We start from the raw sequence: 25,568 nt of genomic DNA, 5'->3' as shown, positions 1-25,568 counted from the left end.
GCATTGGATTAATTTCAAATGCAAGAATTCATTATTTTACCAATTTCATTGCAGTCAATTAGGGAAAACTAAAGTTGGGCTGTCCTGAGAGTACTCTCCATACGTGCCGCAATCTTTAACAGTCAGATCAGTATTCAGTTCATGAACCTCCTGATATCTGTTTCCTATTCAGAGACTACCCTCATCAGCAGAGTCAGAGATAGAGTGAAGGAATGTGAAAGAATAGTTCCACAGCAAGTGTAAATTACTTCTTTTTAATTTTTTCGGGTAGGGGGTGTCTTCAATTGATAGTTACAGTTATGCTAAACAAGAATTTAATAAGAAATGTATCACTTATAATGACCAAAAACGAGATCCTACCATATTCTTTTCCTCTAGTAAATACTCTTAACCAACCATGAAACCTAATATAATTCCAAGGATCAAACTGGAATAATAATAATAACAATGATTGTCTTACAGCACGAGGGTTCCTGGATAGAATCCCGTCTGGACCTTTCTCTGTGGAGTTTGCATGTTCTCCTAGTGATTGTATGGGTTCGCATGAGTGAGTGTGAGTGTGTGTGGTTTTTTTTTGTCTCGGTCCTGTTGTGCCCTGTTGTGGTCTGGCGATCTGTCCAAGGTGCTGCCTCTCGCCCTCTCAGCAGCTGGGATAGGCTCCAGTGTCCCCTCCCCTTGACCTTGAATAGGATGAAGCAAGTGTTGAACACTAATGAAGGACAATAATACTCTCTCTATAATTATTTTTTTTTTTAACTAAGCCTATTGCTTTTTTAAAGCAATATGATGTAACTTCTCAAAAAGCTCATTATGGAGCTCCTCCTACAGGCTTGGAGGTCATGTGCGGTTACGGTCTCTTGCTTTGTCGGCCTCTCTCTTTCTCTTCCTTGCTTCATCAGTCAACGTCTTCTTCTGTTTCTTGGGTGCCTCTGCCATGATGATCGTACTGACAATGTCGCGCTAGCTTAGCCTTATACCTGGGAGCGTGAGAGGGGTCTATTTGTTTTTGCGGTAGGTGTGCCAGAAAGCAAGTCGAAGTACTTCCGCTCAGCTCCCGGGCCGCGTGTATCCTTTTTCCAACCCAGTTTAGACAAAACCACGCCCACTTCCACAGTACGGAAGCCTAGTCGGGAAGCGAGAGACTGACCCAATAGAAACTAGTACGAGAACGCGCAGCGCAAAGTCTCTATCATTTACCCTGTGTACTTACTTATGTTGCCAGTGGCTTAGGTATTAATGGCTGTGTGCTGAATTATTTTGAGGAGACAGTAAATTTACACTCTTACACTGTTATACAAGCTGCACAGTCAATACTTTACATTGTAGCAAAGTGTAATTTCTTAAGGATTGTCCCATGAAAAGACAGATTCAATTTTGTTCAAAAAAATGTCGACGTTGAACTTACTTCTGTGATATACTGTACTTATTGTCTGTTTCTTTTAAATGCTTTAATGCTTGCCTTTAATATCTTTTAATTGCCTCCCAAAACGAATTCAAGACTACAAAAAAATATGATGGGACATAATCGCGTTTTAGAATATTTAACAGAGTGGCGTAGTACACCAAACTACACTGTCTGTCATGACAATAAATTAACATTACTAAACTGACTGCTTTACACACTAAAGATATGCGATAGCCGATAGCCTAGCACATAGGCGAGCTACGTCTTTTCGTTGATAGCGTATGGGTAGCTGCTGCATGGGTAGCTGCTGCTTCGCGTCGGCATACGCGGCTTCTGTACTGCGGAAGTGGGCGTGGTTTTGTCTAAACTGGGTTGGAAAAAGGATACACGCTCCCGGGCCGGTCCAGCAAAGTTACATAGCGCAGTTTTTCCAACTCAGACCCCCGAAGGGCATAGGAGACAGGCCAACCGTAATATTAAAACTCATTCTAGCCGCACAATTTTTTTCAAGCTGTTATTTTAAGGTAGAAATGTTACATAGTATTGCTTTAAATAAATATTTCGGTAAAATATTGACATAGCTTTTATGTCTATTTGATTTATTAAGTAAGTGATGTTTGCCTCCAAAAATCGCTCTGTTAATGATACATTAGGGAAAAAAGGGGGGAAATAAAATGTGCGGAACGGTTGGTATTATCCCTGATGCTGCGGAACTGTTTTGATGGAATACCGGAAGTGCCAAGGGTGACATTTGTGACAGGACGGAAACGAACGAAGGCATGTTTCAACAAATGTTATGTGACCTTATATCATCTTAGTTTACGTGTAGTGTATTTATATATCTGCGTTAGTGTGTAGAATAAGAAGCATAATGGCGGGGTGGAGCTGCCGGTTTCTTCTCCAGCGGGGAACTCGACTCATGTCTCCTCGTGCACCAGCTGAAAGGTAATGATGCTAGGTGGCTAGTTGTGCTGGAGGTGGGCCAGTTCACTGTGAAGCAGATACGTCTCTTATCAATACGCACTTGATATTATTTTGTAAAGTAACGTTTACAACTACTGTTTTGTTCCTGCTTCCTGTTGATGGGGTGAGTTTTTAATGATATGACATTGAATGAAAAATGAATCGCTAATAAGCTTACGGTGTCTCGATTATATTGTCTAACGTTACGAAAAGAGGAGTTGTGGTTCAGCTGTGTGGAAACCCTAAAATGTCCCGTGAACTCTCTGAAATATTGATGAATAATTTTGTGGCTTCTATAAAAAAGAAAATATGACCCGACAGTCTCAGCTTGAACTGTGATAAATTAGCGATGTTGATAGCTTTAATGTGACAATAGTGCACCCAGTCAGTTAAGTCCCATCTGATGATTTTATGTCAGTCATTAATTCATCATTAAGTAATCACACATAGCCTGTGTACTGCAAATGCCCAAACTGCCCTTCTGTCTACATTTGTAGATCTGCTTGTTACTCCTCCGCAGGAAAACACTACAGTGATCAAACAGAAGGCATCAGCAGACGGATACATGGCACTTTTTCAACTTTGTAAATTTAAAACACTATGGCAGACAGAGATCAGAAGCAACAAGACAGATTTCAGTGAAAATTATGCAGTAAACAAATTGGCATATTAAGAATTAGATTAATATCACAAAAATGCAGGGCTAGACTAGTTTCCTGTTCTTTTCTCAGAGGCAAAGTATTTGACTAGCTTTATCTTTGCGATAGGGTTTGACTTTGTTATCCAGGAGAAATTGGACATTAACATGATTTGATATGGGCACTTGTCCAGAATTCAAACACAATTAAAAGAAATGTAGGACTGCCTCCTATTAATATACAGCGTTAATGGATGAAGGTAATAAACGTAATGAGAATGTACTGCCAGAACTTTGTAAGTTACTACTTTTAATTTGACAGCGCTGATTAAACCATCACATTTTAACACCTTTGCTTGACCGACTGTGTGACAAGCACCATAAAGTAGGTGATATTAACTGTCAGCAATGTAAAAGTGACAACAATGGGACAGAATACCATTGACCTAAAAATATGCTTTATTATGCCAGAGAAATCTCAAGAGTGTCTTTGACTTAAGGGTTGGTAACTGTATAACTGGTATTAAACAGAATGATGCTATGGCACTGGAGATAGTTTTAGCAGATGTGGATACATCTGCTAAAACATCTGCCCTAACCGTTGAGTGAACAGGCATTGAGTCGACTATGAACCCCTCTGCACGCCAAAGTATTCTGGAGTCAAATGTAGGGTCGAAAAATTCCGGGTAAAAAGTGGGAAACTTTCCCGTGGGGATTTCTAGGAATTTATGGAAATTAAGGGGAAATAATCTGATATAATCTGAAATCTTTCAAAACTAAAGGTTGATAAAAAAGAAAAGATATTGCATAGTTTTGGCTAAATCAATCAGATTTGATGCAAATACAGTTGAGTATCTCTGCTGTTCCTCACAGACACATAGCACAATACTTACTGCATACTTACTGCTTACTTTTGAGGCCACAACCCCTACATGCATTGTGCTTTCTTCCATCAGGTGCATAGATGAGTTCAAGAATTCTGGACTACTAAAGACAACTCAAAATCTATTCATACAGTAGCTAGGTAACTGTTAAACCAAATATGCTAAATGTAAGCTAGCTAGCACCATTTGACGCTCTTGCTGCTAAAGGAGTTTCTGCAAACTATTAAATCATGGGATGTAGTTGGTTTTTCACGAAGTTCTTTTGCATTTTGACTTACTTTTTGTTTAATGAATGACACTTTGTTGTGTTGTTGTTCATCTTAGGCAGTATTTCTCATTTTAAGAGCCGGTAATACCACATGATCTTTTATCACATCATGCAACATAAACCTAAGACATAAAAGAGGGTGTAGCTGTTGTTTTGTTTTTTTTCATTAATGTACATTTGTATTTTCATTAAACACCACGACATAAGAAGCATCAGAATACCCTTGAGTATCGTGTCTCACTTCTATTCATGTCATTGTCAGCTGTTGTGCAGAGACTGCAGTCAAGTTTGTTGCAACGTCTCCTTGATGAAATTGTCCTCAACTATATTTGGAGCAGACCGTCATTCTTATCATTGCAATAATGCATCGATGCTACCTCTTTCCTCTGTGCTGGCTGCAGGAACAAGTAGCTTGAGGTTACAAAATTTTTCCTTAGATGCTTTTTTTTTGGAAAATAGTTGCTGGAAGGGTCTGAAACAGGTTTCAAATGTGACAATAACTTTCTGGTGGAAACAGTGTAATGCAGTGAACCTTCCGTTTCACCTACCACAAGATTTCCGAACAAGACTTTTCTTTTAGGGACACTTCACCACAAGTCTTCTCCAAGATGTTGACATTTGCTCTGTGTTATTGTATGCAATGGTTTAGTCGCTGACACTGCTGTTCCCATTCAGTATGGGTTTGTTCGCCTGATTGTAATGAATACAAACAAAGCTGGAGACCATCCTTTTCTTCAACTGTTTGAGCTCTAAAAGTCTGGATTGAAAAATGTAACTTGCACCTACTTGCATGATTTTGTGTGGTTGATCTCAGACTTATTTCACTTTGTAATCTGTTGAAGTCTTCCAAAATGAAAGACAATCAGTCTTACTGTACTTTCTTTATTTCCAAATGCAAGGGCAAATATGGGCCAGGTTGAAAAATCCTTGAGTTTTTCTTTCTTTTTTTTTCTTTTTTTTTTTCAGTGTACAAAAGTAATGTGAACATTGCTCATCTACTTTACATCTGGAGTCTGTGCCGTCTATGTAAAGATTTTCCAAATGCTTTCAGTGTGGTGGCACTAGCAGCTGTTCTTCATCCCCCTTTGCTTTTTGCTTTTTAGAAAATAAGATGCATCCTGCAGCCAGTGGCTGTTCTGTCGCACCACAGTCGTCACACTTTGGCCTAGTTCGTGGTGAGAAGGAAAGCTTGAACAGCATTGTCATTCCATCAAAAGACCTAATTCTCTGGTTTCCCAGTAAAACTATATCTTTTGCCAAACTGATTGTCCGTGATGTTGGTGCATCAGATAGCACGCTTTTGCATGTTATTTTCATTGGCAAAACAATACATTTAAAATAGAATTTTGTACAATTGCCAGCAAAGTAAGATGATGGGAGAAAAATCCAGCTGGGATACAAATGTCCACTTGTTTATTTGTGCAATATTATCCTTTAGTACTGATTGAAAACTGTTTCACCCAATTCTCTAAATTCTTCTCTTTCAGCCCTGCTCAGTTGGTGGGTTGTATTAGGACTGTAAAGACAACGACATGGTTTGACGAACACCTCACAGAGGACAACCAGAAATACATGAGGAACAGCATGGCAGAGGAATACAGAGAACAGACGGCTGCGAAGCTCAATCCACTCAAAGACGAGCCATGGACACGACATGAGTGGACAGAGGGTAGGTGCCGTGATTAGAGAGGGCCGTTTTCCCGATGAGTCCCCTGCCTGCTGGCTGGCTCATTTATTCTTTTCATCTGTCCTCTTCCCAGGGAGTCGAAGAGTTGGGTTAGTTGCTGTTAAGTTAGGCATGGCGCCCATCTGGACGAAAACAGGAGAAAGACACGCAGTCACCATGTTACAGGTACCACAGAGACGCTCTTATCTGTTTCTTGTTTGCCTCAGCCGTTGACCAGATATCCTACAGGAATTCTCCTGGAATGACAATAAGCATTGGCGTTTGTTATCCAGATTGAAATGACCAACGGGTCAAAGAAAGAAGTCTAATAAATTGGTTGTTCTGTCGAGCGTGGTGGAAGAATAGCAATGGTTTCTAGATGAACCTGCATTTGAAAGTCATTACATTACTATAAAGTGTGAACAGGAGATTTGCAATGTCAGATTTATTCAGATCAAATATTCTATCGGTAAAGTAAATTGCATATAAACTACAGGTGTTCTCACTGTACTCTTTGTTTATTGCGAACTACTGCAAGGGGAATCATGAGAAAATCGGATGTGAGTTTCTGTAAACATAGCAGAACCTTCTGAATTTGTATAACACACCTCTAAATTCAATAAAATTGAAAGTTCTTGCTTTTTAAGATAAAGTAGAATGGAAAAAAAATGATTGAATCAAGACGCCCCCCCAATCCCAGTTATAACTTTGTTGAGCTTCTTTGGCTTTTATGACGGTTGGAATTCTTCGAGGCGTGGACTTCACAAATGAAAAACAATATTCTTCATCAATCATGTTCCAACTCTCACGTCGAGCAGTTGAGAGATCGGCTTTGCAGGGCGGAGGCTTGTCACGGACCATTATTTTCAATTTCCCACCGTTCATCGGAACGGGATTCCGACTGTTTTGCCGGCCACGTCGTTGAGTTGATCTGTCCTTCCTGAAGAAAGTTTGAACAGTGTTTTGCTCTGTGGCGAGAGCATCATCACACCTCCTTTCAAAAAGTTGATGGAATAAGAAAAAAAAGGCAAAAATTTCAGTGGGCACCGTTGAGGTAACAACTGTCGCCTCCCCACGATCCTTTACCTGACATCAGCCGCTATATTATAAAAGGCAATTTCGGTTGGCGAAATTGCCTTGTTTTCTCTCAGGAAGTCATATTTCTATTTAATTGGACCTGCACCAAACAAAAGTCCCAGCATCATCTCCTTGCCAATGTAATTTGAAGGCATACCACTTTTAGTTTTCCGTTAAAACCTGTATGTTTCCCTTGTAAAAACCATCTCATTTTGTTTGTGCTTGCTCCAAACTTTAGACACAGCTGACTAGAAACAACCCCGCTTCTCCCGCCACTAAGTTCTCCGTGTTGAATTACGTTCTTGAATGAGTTTCTTAATCGGCCCTCTTGTTATTCCATGTTTCCTGTCAGTCAGGTGCAACAGCTCCTTAAGCCCTGCAAGCGCTCTCTCTTAACCGCCGACTCATTTCCATATTTAGACTTGTGCGGGTATTGGTTTTAGAAATGCAAATTACAAGGTGATTCTGTAACTTTTTTTCCCTCTCCTTCATCTAAAAGTATAGAGGGAACATTCACAAATAGTTGACACATTTGTTACATTTGATCATTTTGTGTCATATCCGTTTTTTGATTTTTGTACTAGCCTCAATGAAAAAGCTGAATGAACATTCTCAGGGTGGCATGACTATAGTTTTTTGCTAATTCATGCAAAATGAAACATTGTATCTTTCAGAGCCTCGAAATTCTTTTAAACAGACTAAACTGAGGACAATAAATGTTGGAAATGGAAAGAAGTGGGACTATTTCTTCATGCTCCACTGAACTGCTCCACAGTACTGGCTTTCTGGGAGCTGGTGCAGAAAAATCCTTTCAGACCGGCTCCAACTGTCTGTTCAGTGATAACCCTCATGTGCTACCAGACCTTATTAGAGCAGAGTTTGGACTGACAGTAACAAGTTTCGCTGACTTAGCCAGGCTTATTCTGGGCAGCTGATGGTGCCGACACACTGGGTTTTACAGAGTGGCTTAAAGGTGGGGCAAAGACTGTTGACTTTCAGAGCGTAAGCAGCATCAAGGTATAGGCTACAGGGTGCCAGGAAAGCCAGCATTAATGGGATAGTTCGCCTCTTTTGACATGAAGCTGTATGACATCCAATATCGTTTATGAACATTTTCTTACCCCCTGCTGCGCCCTGTGAGCCGAGTTCCAGCCTCGTTTTGGTGTTGACGAAGGTAGTCCGGCTAGTTGGCTGGGGCCACAAAAATAAAGCGTTTTGCCTCTCAAAACCATATGCGTTCAAAAGAGTAATACATTTGCATCACAAAATCGTTGATTTTCGAGCAGCAAACTCTGTAACAGGCGCGGCTGTCGGCAGGCGGCAGCACGCTGTGATACGAAGGGAGAGGAAATAGCGCCAAGCGATTGTGAGGTCCGTCTGACTTTTTCCTGGAGAACGATTTTGTGCTGCAAATGTATTACTCTTTTGAACCTTCGTCAACGCCAAAACGATGCTGGAACTCGGCTCACAGGACGCAGCAGGGGGTAAGCAAATGTTCATAAACGACATTGCTAATATTGGATGTTATACAGCTTCATGTCAAAAGAGGCAAACTATCCCTTTAAAGGTCCAAACATGTTAAAAAGAGCACAGGGTATTTGGTTAGATTATGTATGTCTGAGTATGTATTAAATGCATTTCTATATGATGCCTGAAGTGTTTTACCACAGCTGGTTTGTAAGCCGAGTGTTTTCCTTTCTTCATTTTCTGGATTTATAGCTCTTTTTCTTTGTACAGATGTATTATGGTAATTAATATAAAACTTCACTGACCAAAAAATTATTTATATATTTTTTTATGATTTTGTCATCGTCTCTTATTATCAGTCAAAGCCAGAAAGAAACCAATATCCCCCTCTGCTCATTCACCTTTGTTACATGCAGTCATTTCCTCTGCAGCTGTCACATTATTAGTCTGCGGGAAATGAAATGTGGAAAATTGAATTTTTTTCCATTTTCGGGGTGAAAGCGCTGCCACCACTTTGCTCTGTTGTGACATGTATTATCTGAACTAAGTACGAATACAGGCCAGGTTTGGCTATTCTTTTCTGTGCAGAGATGCATACGCGTCCCAGGTGATTCTCCGGTTACAGTCCAGTGTCATGCCAAATATCTGCCCTGTGGACGGATATTCATATTTTACACTAGGGACTTCCACCTAATTGCTTATGCATTTAATGGCGTGGCTCGGGAGGCCTGGAAAATTGCGGGAAGGCTGCTTTTTTTTTTTTCTTTTTAGATACTGCGCCAACTGTCTTTTTGATTAATAAAAAAAAAAAAAACTCATTTTTATTTGATTTATTCCCAGGTGCAGGACTGCCATGTCATAAAGTACCTGTCGAAAGAAGAATATGATGGAAACACTGCTGCTCTCATTGTAGGGGGGAAAAATGTATCACCATTCCATGTAAGTATGTGTAAATGATAATCAGCTGTGACATTGGAGGTGCTGACTTTGCAGTTAACTCTTAAATTAAGTTTAGATGCTTTTAATCAAGCTCTCTTTTGCTTAAAGATTCAACTTGAAAAAACAAACAAACTTGACAGCCTGAATAGGTTCTGCTTTCACTAGACTATAAACCCCAAAGCCCACACCAAAGGGAGTTATTGCCTTAAACCCTGCTCCTAAATAGAAATGTGGATAGTTCTTGTTCCCAATATGCATCTCAATGCGGACGTGAACAATTCTGCATGGACGGAGCGACTGAACGTAACCGGGACTTTGAAGCTGACTGATAATGATGATCTGTGAGTAATAAATGGCTATGCCAACATTACTATGATGTTTTGAGTAATATAGCGATGGAAGACAGAGGTCGACAGCAAGAGATTAAGATATGTTTGTAAGCAGGCATCTGAACTCGATGCTTAAAATGATATTATTGTGTTAAAACGGCTCATTTTAGTAACCACGTTGGATGTCTTTAGGCCTAACAAAACGTGAAAACAGCCAACCGAAGCAATAAGTCAAGATTTAACATGGTTTGTACTCAAACTCCGAGAGAGGAAAGAGAATCATCAAATGTGTGGCGGCTTTGAGGGCTGAGAGCCTGCTGACATATTCAATCATGGAGAACCTTGGGTTGGAGCTGCTTTTGAGGTTCTTTGAACTGCGGTATGAGCACACTGTTCCTCACTGAAAGTGCTCTACTCGCACTCTGCAGCCTAATTAAATTCAAGTTAGTCAATTAGTCACTATAGCCTTATACGTAACACACAGTGTGTAAAGTACTGAGGAGGGGTCACTCGGAGATGAAAAGATGCAACTTTTATATGCAAGACTAATGTCTAATTTTTGGAAGAACTAGATAAAAAAAAAGGGAGCTAAACTGAGCAGACTTCTTGTGTTTATTAATTAATCTGTTGCTATGTGCAGTCATTTAGTAATTGAGATTGAATTGAATGCTTTATTAATCTCAAAGGGAAATTTCATTGTTGCAGAATCAATGAAATTAGATATTTCATAAATATCTCCAAGAAAGAAAAAGTAAAAAAGAAGTAAGAATGCAAAGAGCAAATAAAAAGGGCAGGTCAGGTTTTAACATCTCAGAGCAGTTCCGTCTCCTGGCACAGTCATTACAAAAGGAAATGGAGATGTATCTTTAGATGGATTTAATACCAAGGTGAGTCATAATCGAACCGCAAAGATTCACAGCTCTGCTCCTGAAACACTTTGCTAGTAGTCCAGGCTTTTTCTCGTTGCGCATCTCCATCACTGTGTCACATGTTTGTACAATGCCCACCTGACAGCTTGTTTGGCATGATTGCAAGCTTCTTCCCAGTCTCCTATTTTAAGTATCCCGCAGGAGCCTCCTCTACTAACCGTAAAGGTCTCCACCGTGAGCAGAGCACGCCGGTTATTCTTTGTGCTTTGCCAATTCTAAGTGTTTTAGGTGGATGTAGACAAGAGGTTTGGCAGCAGTGTCCTTTTTAGGGATCACAGCAGCCGTTTCACATGTTGGTCATAGAGAAATGAATTGGATAAAAAAATAAATGTAACACCTTTATGGATACACAACTAAATTTCTGCTGTTTCTCTTGAGCACATCAGACATCCTGTTTCAACTCCTTCTATGAATACACATTCACAGTCTGGTCGTTCTCGAAATTCAATAAATTTCATGGCTTCTTTCAAATAGATTTTTTTTGTCCCGCCTATAGCAAACCCTAAGGCCCCTTGACCGCCTCACACTTGAATGAATAAGTTGCAACTAAGAACTAAGGCGACGGATGACATCAGCCTTTAAACTTATTCTCAACTAAAACTCTAGACCCCCCGCCCAAAAAAAAAGGTAAAGGACAAGTGTAAAGATGGTATTTTCAGGAAAGTTACCTCTTGATACTGTATGTATAAGCAGGACATCCATCTTTTTAGTACAAAAAAAAAAAGTGACGCTGCAAGAATGCGTAAATGAAGGTGTGATTTATTCATTGAGTCCTGATGGATTTTTGATGGATCAGTGTCAGGATTTCACCTGCCGAGTTTTAAAACCCTCTCACACAGCCGCATCGCTCTTCAGTCAGAAGTAGTTTGTTGAGGGAGAAGCTTTGGCAGGCTGATTTTCAGTCAACAGAAGGGATGAGGGAGAGTTTGGAGTGACTCAAGGCGCTGAGATGAGAACTAGCAGAGTGAAAGCAAAATGTCAGAGACGCTCGCTGCCAAGACTGCTCGCATATGCCTGCGTGTGTGTGTGTGTGTGTGTGTTTGGCTCCCGGACAGTTCCAACCGGCCCAGGTTTTATTAGAATAAAATATTGAAAAGGTCCAACTGTTGCTGACTGCTTTTACTTGTTTTTCCCAACCTGTGCAACCTCTTTCCTTCCATGGCTACCTCGGACAGAGGTCAGAGCAGGAAATGGAGATGTTCAGGAATGCAGGAGTGCCTCCAAAACAGAAAACCACCACCTTCAAAATCTCTGACAATGCCATCATCAAGCCAGGTATAAAGATCCCTCAGAACTAATTGCTCTTTCCTTGCCAAATACAAGAATACTGTTGTCTTCTTTTAACTCAGGAGAAGGTTTTCTGAAGCAGTCTTGTTTCTTGTGTTCAGGCACTCCTTTGTATGCGGCACATTTCCGTCCAGGCCAGTATGTGGATGTCACAGCCAAATCGTAAGTTCTGTCCTGCCAGTTTTTCCCTCCTGTCTTCTGCTTCTTTTTGGCTGTTTTTCCTACTTTTTGCCCTTCTCTCAGTGGCCAGATCATGTTTTGTTGTTAGATTTGTATTTGGCTTCACTAGAAAAATCCAATCTCCCCTTTATTTATATTTTATTTGATTGCTGAAGCTTTAAATGAGCATAAATGCAATTATAAAATATGCGTGTGTTTATTTGGATCTTGTTGTTTTTGTGCAGCATTGGCAAAGGTTTTCAAGGTGTGATGAAGCGATGGGGATTCAAAGGTCAGCCAGCCACCCATGGTCAGACCAAAACTCACCGCAGACCTGGAGCCTCTGGACCAGGAGGGGTAAGACGTGCACATGTACCGCTCTGAAATCCATTCCAGCCACGAACAGTTGGCTTTCCCGATCACAATCCAACAGTATGAAAATGTGTGGCGTTCATCGTCTGCTTTCAGGATCCGGCTAAAGTTTTCAAAGGCAAGAAGATGCCCGGTCAAATGGGGAACATCTACATCACAGCTCACGGGCTGAAGGTAGATGCAGATACAAACGCGCAAGTTTTTTTTTTTTTGGTTTTAAGCTCGGTCGACCTTGACTTCTGTAACAGTTCAGCACTTTTTAATCTGCTTCGTCTCTGTGTCTTTGTCTTCCAGATATGGAGAGTCAATACCAAGTTGAATGTGCTGTATGTTCAAGGTTCTGTCCCCGGCCACAAGAACTGTGTACTGAAGGTAAAAATGATCTCTCACTCACACACACACACACAAAAGTGGCTTGTGAAGTTAACGGTAGAACCCAGCATGCTTTGTGTTCTCGCGACAAGTGACCTTGCTACACTTCCAGGACCGTGCGATTAATCTTCATTGACACTGTGCTGGATCAGCTGTGTGTGTTTTTCGGTTTGGGAATGGAAGCGTGCACCTTAATGATGTTAATAATATCTACAACATCCATCTCCTCGGTCAGCATTTTGTGCTTGCCTCACGGGTGTGAGCGCTGCACACATGCGGGCTGTTACGTGTTGTGGAGACAAGCAATAATGAATACAAATGCTCTTTGCATTTCACCAATCTCAGCCTTACACATAAACACCTGGAATCCCTTCAGATTACACTTCCCCGAGGCTCCACATGCAGATTGCTAATGTTTGTTCACTGTTGTTTGTTTTTCATTATTCTCCCCGGCACGCCAGTGTCCGTATGTAGATGAGGAACCTTTCATTTAAAACTGCAGCAAACTAATACAAGGGTTTGAGTGGATTTCTGTGCTTGTAAAGGTTCTTTACAACCACTTAGAAAATCATTTGGCCCAGTAATTCTTATTCATTGGTGTCCGACCAGGGGAAAACCCATGTGATTCATGTGGGAACACTAAATAAATGTTTATTTATCCCATCTGTCTAAGTCAAATTGATCACTTGAAGCATCATAATTACTGAGATTCTCTCTATTTCTTCATTTTTATTTCGTTTTTTACATCAGATTACTATCTAATTGAAATTTGCACATTTATTACACGAATTTAAAGTAATGAAATAAAAACGCAGCTCCGTCCCTGTGTAGGTTATTAAACACAGTAAATCTCTCAGGACAGTATATGGAAACTTTGTAATTGTCTTCTCCCAGAATCACTGCAGATTCTTCTGCCCTTTCATTCGCTCAGGTCTCAGTCAGGAGGGCATTACGTGACTGGGTATTATCAATCCACTTGAAGAGCACAGATTCTTTTCCCCTGTGCACGTTTATGTTCTGTCTCCATCACCAACAGCGCGACTGTTTTTCACCAAGAACAAGACGTACGGAAACCTCGGAACCTCTGACAAAAACGGACGATTTGCAGGTTTCTTCTCTGGTTTGATATGGAATCTGCAACCAAGTACTAGCCTGAACTTTTTAGTGAAAAATAAAACCCAACTGAAAATAAATGGCAGTACATTCCCACCTTATCAGACTGGAGAGTAAGACGGACTATGCTGCTCTTTAGACTTTGCAGATAGTTCCTGCACATTCGTTACACAGTCAGCTGTACAGAGACTTGTCTCTGTTCAGCTCAGGACCGCTTGTTTTGATGAATAATAAGACCGCTGTCTTGTCAAACTTGGGGGCCTGCGTTTGAACAGTACTTGATATATGAGGTATTGACCAGAATTTTCAATCCTGTAAAGCAGGCACGGCACTCTTTGAGCTGAGAGAAGAAGGGCTGCTCCGGGCTTTCCCTGCATGCACGTTTTTTTAACTGGCAGTGAAAAAGTTTAGTGCAGAGGACGCGATTTCAGCGAGATTGACCTACAACAGCAGAGCAAGCCGTGCACTGAGCTGCTAATTTATTAACACGACCTGAGCTTTCAGGGAGAAAAGATAACGGATATTTTCCACCCCAAGTACAGTCTTGTCTGCCGTGTTCTTAGGGTTTTTCTACTGTCAATGTAAAATGGATTTGCAGCGGTGTAATGAGACGGTGACTTGTAGGCACACTGTGAAATATCACTCTTCTGTGGTGCTGATTTATTTCTGTAATCTCACCCTTTGAGCCTTTGTGTTGACAAGCTAATAGATGATTGTGTCACAGTCGGAGTCGTCACATTCTCTGTATTCATTCCGTTCCTCGACAGCCGTGAGACGTGCTCCGCCGTTGTCATGTTTATAACAGGCCGAGTTCAAGTGTTTCCTGTCCTTATATCCACGCCGTTAGAATTCCCCAGATGAGGATTGTTTTTGAGTAAGAACGATTTATTTTTCTGCCGTGGAACATGCAGCTTCAGCCTCTGTTTTTACAAAGAGACGAAGTATCAGGAAAAAGATAAAGTGACTGCAGCTTTACTTTTCATCTCGCGTTGTCATAAATAAAGATTCAGCAGACTGTTGGGTGACCATAAGCAAATTGTTTCAACAGAGTTTATACGGAGATAATTCTGCCAAGAGTTGCTTTGATCCACGTAAGCTGTTTACCACCGTCCTTCTTCTGCTTTTCAAACCTAAAACTTTTAAGCCACTTTCCACCTGTCATGTGCAGGTTATTACAGCAGCAAATTCAACAGATTAAATAGATTTAGCAGAGATTAAACAGATCAACTGGTCTGGCTTTTTTGGCCTGATATTTCTGTTCCAGCATCAGTGTTTAAGTAGCGCTCTGTGTGTGTGATGCAGGTAAGAGACACTGCGCTGCCAACGAGGCGTTCCACCCTGCTCCACCCTCCTTTTCCCACATACCTCACAGAAGAGGAGGGCGACCTGGATGAAGATCTGTACGACGACAACTTGTTCGTTCACACGGAGCCATCATTAACTCTTACCTGACCCCAGATTCCCTCGGATGCAACCTTTACCCAAGCCCACTTACTTTCAATAAAGAGTAATTGCTAAGGCTGTCTTGTTTTTGTGTTTGTTTGTGTGTAAAGCAGAGATACAGTGGCACAAGGCCTGTTTGATCAAAACAGTTATTAGTGTCCCTTTCTGCTGAAACCATGGTAACTGTAGGAGTGATGATGTCACGAGAGGATCCCCAAGCAGAGAGAAAAAGGGGGACTACGACAATGAAACAAAACAAGGGGCAGATCCTGTGGACAAATGTGCAATATCTATGCAGGATGGAGGAGAGGGAAGGAGGAGGTGGGGGTGAGCTGGATACAATAAGGGAAAGAGTGAGGAGAATGCAGACGGAAGAGGGAAGGGAATGTGTTGGTAGGAGTGGGAGTAATGAATTGGGTATAAGGCATGGAAGCAGACACAAAGGAGAATAAGGAAGGGGAGAGATGAGCTGGTGGAAGGTGTGGAGGGCATCTAAAGAGGGCGGAGAGGGAGAGGCAGGGATGAAGGCTGACAAAGGTTGACATTTGTGCATAAGAGGATAAATGAGGACATTAATATTGCAAGAGGAACCGCTGTGCGCTTAAGTCTGTGTGTTTACGTACAGCAATATTTAAATAAGAAAGACTCACTTCGGGGGCCGACAGATCCCTTTTGGCACTTAGTGGATGGCTCTTTTTCTTTTTTTTTGACAAGGGGTGGCAGTAAATAATCAAATAAGAATCGTGTCCTTTCAACTGTTCGTTATTTCGTATCCTCAAAGGTCTCAAAGGTGTTTGAATCAGTCCCTCTGTGCTGGCCTCTGCTCTATATCTGCCGTGTAATTGACAGCAGCAGCAACAAGGCTTTTGTTTGAAACACTGACGTGGTGCTGTGATGCCTCACAGGACAGCCTGCAACAACTGTGGACACGCACACAGCATCGGTGCCTGTTCACTAATTGAAACCACACACATCAGTTCGCCATCTGAAATGGTCGTGAAGTGGCCGGCCCTCATTTATACATGAAGACGTAATACAGTGATGAGGCAGTTTGTAGCTACGTCCTGCTCAGTGTAACATCCCACAGCTTGTAGGTCTGTAAGGCACTGGTCTCTTTGAAATGGTAACGATATCGTTTGAAAGTCCTGCTCTGCCGAGCCTGCACATCAGCAGACTCGTGTGGGGGTGGACGAGGGGGGGAGTGAGTTGGTGCCTGTTAAAGCACCAGAGCAGAAATCACAGACAAAGTCCATCCTGATTTGTGCAGCTGTGGCCTCTGATTTCCTCAAGACAGCGTGTGCAGGACCGCTGACCTATTTTTAGTGTCTTTCTGCTGCAGCGGATCTGCGGGTTAGAATATCTTCTGTCTGATAATCCACCCAACAATAATGCATTTAGAGGGATCAATAAACACATATTGGCATTATTTGCGAGAGCAGTTTTTTTTTTTTTTTACCCCACTGCTGTGCTTTCGTTTGTCAATGTCAGGTTCATTAGGTCAACGAGTTTGACCCAACTCTTCTCAGTGCAGCAGCACATCGGAGAGATGTAGACTTCAGGCATACTGTACACAAACACAGTAGTTACTGCCACACTGTTAGCATGCGTGTTAGACTAGCTAATTTCTACTTTGTCAATAAAATCGGATCGAACACAGACTCTATAAAGATAATTTGCAGATTGAAAGTTTACAACCTGAAATGTTCCAATATTTTCTCAACATTTTTAGACACCGTGCCATGTTTGTAGCTGCACCCTCGGAGCTTGATGAAATATTATTGTGACATATTTGCAGCCAAGGGGATAATGAAAAGACTTTGAATTGACTTTACTGAGACTTGGTTGCTAAGCGATGACATGGCTTCAGTGAGGAAAACCTTTCAGCAGTCAAATCCTTGTCAAGCAGGCCTGCTAGTTTACAGTACTGAAATGACTTGTTCTCAGCTTGTGGTGCCAATAACACCAATGCTGGTAATGAATCGACATATTGTTTCCTTGGTTCAATGATTAATCAGGAAAACGTTAAAAGCGGAGGGGAGATGCATTTGAAGGGGCCAGAAATATAGGACGATGCAAAAGTCTTCAGCCACCCCTCATTTCTTTATATCTTACCTGGAAAACTGGAAATAGAAAACTTTATAAAAGTGTAATGAGCTTAAAAGGTCAATATTTGGCATGATTACCTTTATTGTTCAACACAGCCGGAAACCTTTCAGACAAGCGTTCTTGTAATTTCTTTAAGTACTCTTCAGGAGTAGTTCTCCATTCTCCAGGATATTTCAAAGCTCTTTGGATGTTGGCTGCCTTTTGTTCTGTTCTCTGACAAGATGACCCAACACTGGTAACGTTAAGGTCTGGGCTTCGAGAGGATTCATCCCTCCAGAAGTGGACAGTGGACTAATAAATTAAAGGTATATTTAAATTAAATATCTCTTGGGTCATTTGTGAGGATTATGCTGATTGAGATACTGTTCATCAGCTGTGGATAGTTTTTAGGCCTGCCAGCTCTTCTTTTGTCCTGCACTTATCAACTTTCCTCAAAGTTTTTAAGGACATACTGCACGCCAAGCTGAGATATGCCGAGTTTTAGGCTAACCGCGCTTTGGGAATCCCCTTTGCGGTGCAAAAATATTTTTTAAAGTCAGTCAAACTTACTTTTAATCGATGCAAAGAAATGAGAATGAATTATGTCTATTTGTGATAGGCTACTACTGTACTAAATTAGGGCTTTATTATAGAATAGAAAATTGGTTCTTTGCAAAGTTGTCTGTTATGTGTAGACACACCGGTGGTTCATCCAATGTGTGTGTGTGTGTCTGTAATTATGCTTGAATGATTCATAGGTCAGTGTTAAGTGGATAAATAAACAAAAGAAAAACAAAGCATATTCCTCTGAAAATAAACAGGTACAAGGAATGGACTGAAAAGGTTTAACAAAGCATCCAATGTTCGAAGAAAGACTTTAAAGGACCCTCACAAAGCCTGGAGAGCCAGGGGAAGCTGTGCTCAGAAGATTTTCACCCCATCCTTTTTCTGACAGGAAACTGAGGAAATTGTAATGCTCCCTTCAAATGAACCTCCCCTGACAAAAAAAAGAAATTGGTTTTACCTCATAGAGCATCGTAGTTTCTACCACTGTCACAGGAAGTGAGCTTGTATGTGCTGTTATGTGACTAACAGAGGACTTGAAACTACTAAAGGTCTTTTTGTGGGCTTTCATTTTAAACAGAACTTCATCCCAGACTTACTTTGATTAAAACAACACACAGCTGCTGCCCTTGCCCATCTAATTTCCTCGCCTGTTTGTCAAATACCGTGTCCTTAAATGCGCGTGGATTCACCAATTAAAGAACCGTCCACATCCTGGCTGAATCTAAACATTCTGGGGAAATTACTTTGAGTGTCTTGGAGAAAGTTGGCCTGCGATTCTGACCCTGCCCTGACATGATGGATCTACTGCTCTACTTCTGCTGGCTCAACGCATGAGAGATCTGATTTCCATTAGTAAAGAGGACAGACACACAAACTCTCCCACTGCTGCGCATACACACAGACCGTGACCATCTCTATCCATGACACACACACGCATTCCTTTAATACCTCAAAATTCTCCATCTATGGCCGGTCAGCACCTAAGTTGCTAGTTCCTTGCTGGGTTTATACACAAAGCGTCGAACTGACCTGCGTCTCCACACACACACACTCAGATCTGGTGTGTGCCTTGCAATATGAATTATTGAGTGTGTTATTTGAGGGACAGCTGGCTGTTGAACACATTAACTCCCTCAGTCATACAGCTGGTTTTACAGTGACAGGAAGGAAGGGTCGCTAAACAGAAGAGAAGAGGGGGAATGAGAGGATGCTAATGCAATTTCACACTGACTTGTGTCAGCGGGCAATGATATTATAACTTGTTTATATAAGCTCTCATGTCAATTAAAGCAAGAAATGACAAGAATGTATCTTTTCACAAGTAACAGAACAGGGAATTATGTTTACGAGTGGCCAAAAAATGCACTAGTGACCAAAATCCATCAATGAGCACACATTTATTCTATGTGTTGTTCATTTTATTCTAATTCAGGAAGACTTCACTGAAAAAGAGGGCAGTTTGTAACTTCACATGCACAACTATCCCCACACGTCCCTCTAAGCGGCTTTGCCAGTGATCCTGCTGTGGCGAGCCCCTCCCAGTTGTGCACACCTGCGTCTCAGGGGTGCATGTGTGCGCACCTGCCACCCATGGTGGTAAATTTTGGTTCCTTCCTTCCAGCACTGCTGAGTGAGAGCAGGGTGCAGTCTTTGGGTCCCCACTTTCCTCGCTGTGGGTGTTCCTTTCCTGCCTTCAGATGTTTTGTCTGTGTGAGATGTGTGTGTGTGCCCACTTTGTCTTACATGACCTTACAAAAGCAGTCTATTTTTTTACCACTTTTTCACGAGGTCTCATACCCTCTTACTTCTCAATTAAAGCACACCTTAGATCTGAGACATCTACATGGTAACAAAGATCAGGGGAGGAATGAGTAAGATGGTACACGAATGGTTACAAAGTTAAAGGTGCATTTGGATGTTTACTAAAAGTGCTCAGGCCTCTGACTCGCACAGAGTTTTGGGTCTTTGAGAAAGAAAATTGTTTCATTAGCCCATTACAAATGTTTGCTGTCGTCTCGTAACTTGCAGAGCACTGACATGCCAAAGCCTGCACTGTTTTGTTGGGTTTTTAAATGAGCCGTGTTGTGACTGGGAGGTAAATGTCAGGGGTTTTCAGCCGGAAACCTTCGCCACAAGAATGTGACCACGGGAAGTCGAGTAAATCAATACGGAAGCCAAGGGAGAGGGGCTAAAAGACGGGGGTGGAGAGGGTGGTGTTGCTGCAGGTGAAAAAGGAAAATGATAGAAAAAGGAGGGGAAGCGGGAGAGAAAGTGAAGAGGGATGATGAGTGGAAGAGGAGTCTGAGGGAAGGAATGAGAGCAATTTTTTTTCATTCCTGACTCTTGGGGTGTAGGTTAATCTATGGAATTATCCATGTTTTGATGTGCATATGACTGCACTGATGGTGCCTGTGACAGTTTGTGATTTTGATGTTCCATTAAAAGAACTAAATACACTCAAAACAACAGATAATGACTATTTTTCTGGCAAGATTTTCAGCACCAGGCAGTATGACGCAAGGATAAAAAAAAAAATCAACTACATGAAGTATATCAAAATTGTCAATTAGCCTACACAAAATTGGAGAGCATCCGCTGTGTGTATTCAATATTCTTCACAAATTACTGAAAAATACAGGTGACAAAAAAGGGATACATTAGGTAAATAGGAATAAGGTAAATACAACACAAACATTGTCAGTTTCCCACATCATGATTGGTGATGATTCTTTTTTACAACACTACTTCAGTTCATTGAGATCATGTTATGCAGCTCTTTTAAGGAGGTCTGGACTGATTGGGTCTCTGAAGCGCTTTTTCTTTTTCAGCCACTCTGTTATAGATTTGCCGCTGTGTTTGGACTCATTGTCACCTAGTTTCAATCAAGCTTTAGCTGTCAATCAAGCTTTAGCTGTCAGACAGATGACTTCACATTTGACTCTACAATACTTTGCTATACAGAGGAGTTGGTGGTTGATTCAGAGACTGCAAGGTGTGGAGCACCTGTGGCTGCAGAACAAGCCCAAATCGTCAGCCCTCCACCACGGTGCTCGACAGTTAGTATCAGGTGTTTGTGCTGAAATGCTGTGTTTGGTTTTCTTCAAGCATGGCCCTGTACGTTATGACCAAAAATCGCCATTTCTGTCTCATCTGTCTAAAGGACGTTGTTCAAGAGGTCTTCTGGTTTGCTAAGACGCAACCTTCCCAACATAAGTCAGGCTCTCTATTTTAGAGAAAAGAGGCTTTCTCCTGGCAAGCCTTCCAAACAAGCCACACTTCTTCAGTCTTTTTCTGACTGTACTTTCATGACCTTTAACATTCACCATCCTAACCGAGGCCTGTACAGTCTGAGATGCAGGACTGTTTTGAAGGTTTTTCCAGTTGTAAAAAATCTTCCTCTCTGATGGACAAGAAGTTTGTTTTAAGCCTTCCCAGATTGATAGGCAGCAACGTCTGCTTTTCTAAGATTATTGCTGATGCCTTTCCACCTCTGCGTTGTAGTCATACCAGTAAATTGCAAAACTTCTCCTTTAATGGAGGTGCTCATCCTTACTGATGATCAGTTATTCAAGTGCATTTGAGTAGCAGCACCTGATTTAACTTCTTAATACCTAATAAGTATTTCGACTTAGAAATAACTGGATGCTATGATATATCGTGTTCTATTAATTGAAGAACCTTTGAGAAGGACTTTGCCAGTGAACATAATGACAAATATGACCTAGAGACAGATAAATCATGCATATATAATCATGATCCTCAGCACACTAGCAACTCGCCTGAGGAGAGGCTCAAAAAGAAGAAATGTAGCCATATTGAAAAAAAAGTCCTGATCTGAACCTGAGTTACATGTAGTGTCAGAATATAAAACATTAAGTACACACAGACACACACACAAAAAATCCACAAACATCTTGCAAGGAAAGGACATTTGTATTGAATTTAAAGAAAAAAATGTCAGCTAGCCAATGTATGATGTATGTACTATAAAACACCCACAAAGAGCCTTGCAAAGTCAATTATTTCTTTCCATAGAGGAATGGTACATGAATTCCTATTTCTATTGAATTAATGATAGAAAAGGTTCATTTTCCTTGTGTTGTTGTTCAAGTACATGGAGTTTCAACATAGATAAAGTTTTCTCTTGTCAAAGGACAACTATTTCCATGGGGGGCAATTGCTTTTCACATGACTGTTTTGTCATCAGCCTGATACAAAATGGAAGTGGTGGAGATCTTGTTTGTGTGTCTCAAAAAGAACGGCCCCACTTTTTTATGCTTGAATTCCCATGAATCGTGTAAACGGAATTAAATCGTAATAAAGTTACCTTTTATGCACACACCCACGTGTGCACACAAAGCGATGATACAACTGAATAAAAAGCCATTCAGCGTGACTCACAGAGATGAGGAGATGGCAAAAGTAACGACACAAAAAGAAAAAGGAGGTAGAACATGAAGCAGCAGAGTCTTATATTATTGTGTAGGCTTGGATACCTTCAAAGCATCTTTCGAAACTTGAAAACTCTATGTGCAAAAATTGAATTACTGCCCATGATGTTTCTGAACAATACACTCATTACCTCCTTTTGTTCATCAACATTAGACAGACATGACACAAGTGCTTTTTCTAACTTTCCCATCAAGAATAATTACGTATTGATTTGGGTTTTGTCTAAGAAAAACTGCATTCACTGCATTGTGTATGTTTTCTACTAATTTAATCTGCAAAGAAGACAACTCAGGAGAGATGTGTGTGTGTGTGTGTGTGTGTGTGTGTGTGTGTGTGTGTGTGTGCGTGTGTGTGTGTGTGTGTGTGTGTGCGTGTGTGTGCGTTACAGAACATCTGTTTTGGGTCAGCAATTCTTTGCTTTGAATAAGGCGTGACTCTGTCAAAAAAGTAGCACACTCCAGTAGTTAACACACTCCCACATGTAAAGATTCACAATGTTCACATACAGTGTGAGGGCATATCATCTGTCCAACCTTGATTAGCATGAACTGCAGAACTCAATATGTCCATCCTGTGGACACACACTCTTACACAAACACACACAACGTGCTCCAGCCCAGCTCCCATTTCTTTAAAACACGCCTGAGATTGTCTGAGATCCCCCAGATATCAATGTGATAACAAAATCCGTTATCACAGCATCATGTTGAAGCAGCACACATTCCCTCACTCCACACAGAGCGAATGTTAATGAGGATGCAGAACTGTGGTTTCAAAGTGCCAGCCGGTCTTATGTTCCACTTTTGAGCCAGCACAGACTGGACTGTGGGGCAATGCTGCCTCTCAGTGGTTGAGGCAGGAGCTGCGAACACGCAGTGATGTGGCCCAGGTCGAGCAGGGTGACGTCTCACAGGATCTGAATGATTGACATGGTCTAAGGTCATACATCTGCATTTAGAATGCCGGTTTTGAGTTTGTGAGCAAGTCAAAGTCTGCGGAAAGAACATCTGCATCGAAACTCTTGGTTTACTTTCTTCTGACCGGTGAGTATGTCTGACGAGACACATTGTCGCTTAGTTATATCATCTGTCCCTTCTGTGAGTTACACAGACCAAGCTCGAGAGGCTATTTTAAAGCAGTCATTGTTCAAGCAAGCTGTATTGTTCCTATATCTGGCTGTGGACTGTGACAGCTGACCTTCTCATAGGACAAAAACTGGACAGTGAAGAGTGCTGCAGATCATTCTTTTGGCCTGTGATCAAGTCCTGCATAAAAATCACCACTAGACCAACCTCCAAATGCACACCCAGCTAAGATAATAAGAACAGAATTCGCAGATAGTGGTGGGTTGCTGGATTGGTAATTAATGCAGGATTCTGCTGAGAAATGTGAAATTTGAAATTGAAACTCTCAAGAGTGCTACACCCGCCTTGAAAAATATATTCTATACCTTTATCTTTTTTTTTAATAGCATTTTGCCATCTGAACCTTATTATCCACAATTTGATCCATAATCATGCAAACCTCTGATGATATAGTTTGATGGCACAGCCATGGGGTCAACTTCTACACCAATGTATCACTTTGAACAACTGAATCCACTTGAGGTCAGCCAAAACAAGAGTTTAAGCTAATGTTTTAATTACTTCTCTGGTGGTGTTTTTAAGAGAGTGTTACAAAGAACACAAACACCATCACTCAGAAATTTGCATGGACTTTGCCAGGTAGTTTGCATTGTCAATGAGGCGCTTATGGATCAGTGTAAAAACAGTGTGCAGCTCAACAGAGACAGAGACGAGCAACATTTTTCACACAGCAGCTCTTCTCTATTTCAGGTTTTAAGTTTCAGGGTCACTCCAAAATGAAACTTTTCAAAGATGATCTATCCCGTTTTACTGCAGAAAAAAAAAGCATTTTGAATAATAATTTAAAAAATGCATATGGAAAAAACCTTGGACATAATGGGGACATACCTAGGACACATAGTATAAACCATGCAGGTAGAGCTCTTCAGAGTCACTGAGTGTTGCTGAGAGACGCAGGCTCCTTTTAAAAACCTGTCAGTTACTCTTTTCATGTCAGCACAGCCTGTCTGATAAACGAGAGCCGCATGAAGGATAGATTCACCTTCACCTCATCCATCAGAAGCTAGAATGTGCTTTTCATCCAGGGAGGGGGAAAAAAAGAAAATCAGTGAACAGAGGAGCTGCAGCCGCTGTTGACCACACTGAAAAAGAGTCTCATTGTGGCAAATGGACTGACACACCTGCCAAGCATGTATTCCAAATCAATCAGAGTTTACATGAATATATAAAGGTTACAAATTAGTTTGTATTAAAAATGAATTAACTGGACACCGGCGGAGCAGGAATCATACATTTTATATCGTCAATCATCTGTTGGATTACATTTGGTATGTTGCTTTCAATTTATGTTTTAAATTATGTACGTTTGTGGATAAAATTGGATTTGCACTGATCTCAGTTTCAAAAAAGACTTTCTGTTATTCCTCATTTAAAGTTTTACCTAACGAGTCTGTTCCACTTTCCCAAAAGAATATATATATTATTCTTTAACATAGACATATATCTGAGGTTCTGGTAGTTATAGTGTGCTGTGTAATCCAGGATTCAGATTTGTCCACACATTGTTGTCTCTTTGGCACAGGGATATATAGCACTATGAATGCTCATAAAACCTAATAAAAACCCATTCTAAATGATCACACCAACTATGAACATTTGCAAATAGTATTATGAAATCTTCAAAATGTATTATACAAGACTGGAAAGTTTTGTAATGTAATGTAATGTTCTGATTTCAAAAGTAAGAACATCCTCTCCATTCTAGATCTCAACTGCATGAATAATGTTATATTTTAAGTATAGCTAAAACAATAATTTCTGTGAATACAGTGTCTGCTATCTACTGATATCAAATTATAGCACGATAGCACCCAAGAGGGCTATTTGAGAAGTTTAACTGCTGTTCATCCGTATAGAATATTTAAATACTCATTTGGTTGTAAATGTTGTATGATGAAAAGAAAAAGTGTGATAACACTTTCCCTGAAGGTTATTTTTAGAATGCATCACAAAGACATTCATAATACATTATTGCATACTTTAAATGCGTAAATTATGCACATAAGTTT

The 25,568-nt window shown here is 40.9% G+C and overlaps 1 protein-coding gene across 1 annotated transcript; it reads left to right on the top strand.

The window, feature by feature from the left end:
• The first annotated feature begins 2,121 nt into the window (after positions 1-2,121).
• On the top strand, positions 2,122-15,385 carry mrpl3 (mitochondrial ribosomal protein L3). Its single transcript, XM_075449504.1, has 10 exons — positions 2,122-2,350; positions 5,645-5,826; positions 5,918-6,009; positions 9,208-9,306; positions 11,740-11,839; positions 11,953-12,013; positions 12,256-12,367; positions 12,479-12,556; positions 12,677-12,754; positions 15,170-15,385. The coding sequence occupies exons 1-10, from the start codon at positions 2,277-2,279 to the stop codon at positions 15,317-15,319; spliced, it is 1,026 nt and encodes a 341-aa protein (XP_075305619.1). The 5' UTR covers positions 2,122-2,276; the 3' UTR covers positions 15,320-15,385.
• The last annotated feature ends 10,183 nt before the right edge of the window (positions 15,386-25,568 follow it).

Source organism: Odontesthes bonariensis, chromosome 18 (assembly GCF_027942865.1).
Source record: "Odontesthes bonariensis isolate fOdoBon6 chromosome 18, fOdoBon6.hap1, whole genome shotgun sequence".
Taxonomy (NCBI): domain Eukaryota; kingdom Metazoa; phylum Chordata; class Actinopteri; order Atheriniformes; family Atherinopsidae; genus Odontesthes; species Odontesthes bonariensis.
This window is presented reverse-complemented; position numbering and strand designations above follow the sequence as displayed.

Bases quoted from the DNA above. Each gene is read 5' to 3' on its own strand.
- mrpl3 (XM_075449504.1), top strand. From the start codon at position 2,277: ATGGCGGGGTGGAGCTGCCGGTTTCTTCTCCAGCGGGGAACTCGACTC. The intron at 6,010-9,207 runs GTACCACAGAGA...ATTTATTCCCAG, and splicing joins ACGCAGTCACCATGTTACAG to GTGCAGGACTGCCATGTCAT. The intron at 12,755-15,169 runs GTAAAAATGATC...TGTGTGATGCAG, and splicing joins ACAAGAACTGTGTACTGAAG to GTAAGAGACACTGCGCTGCC.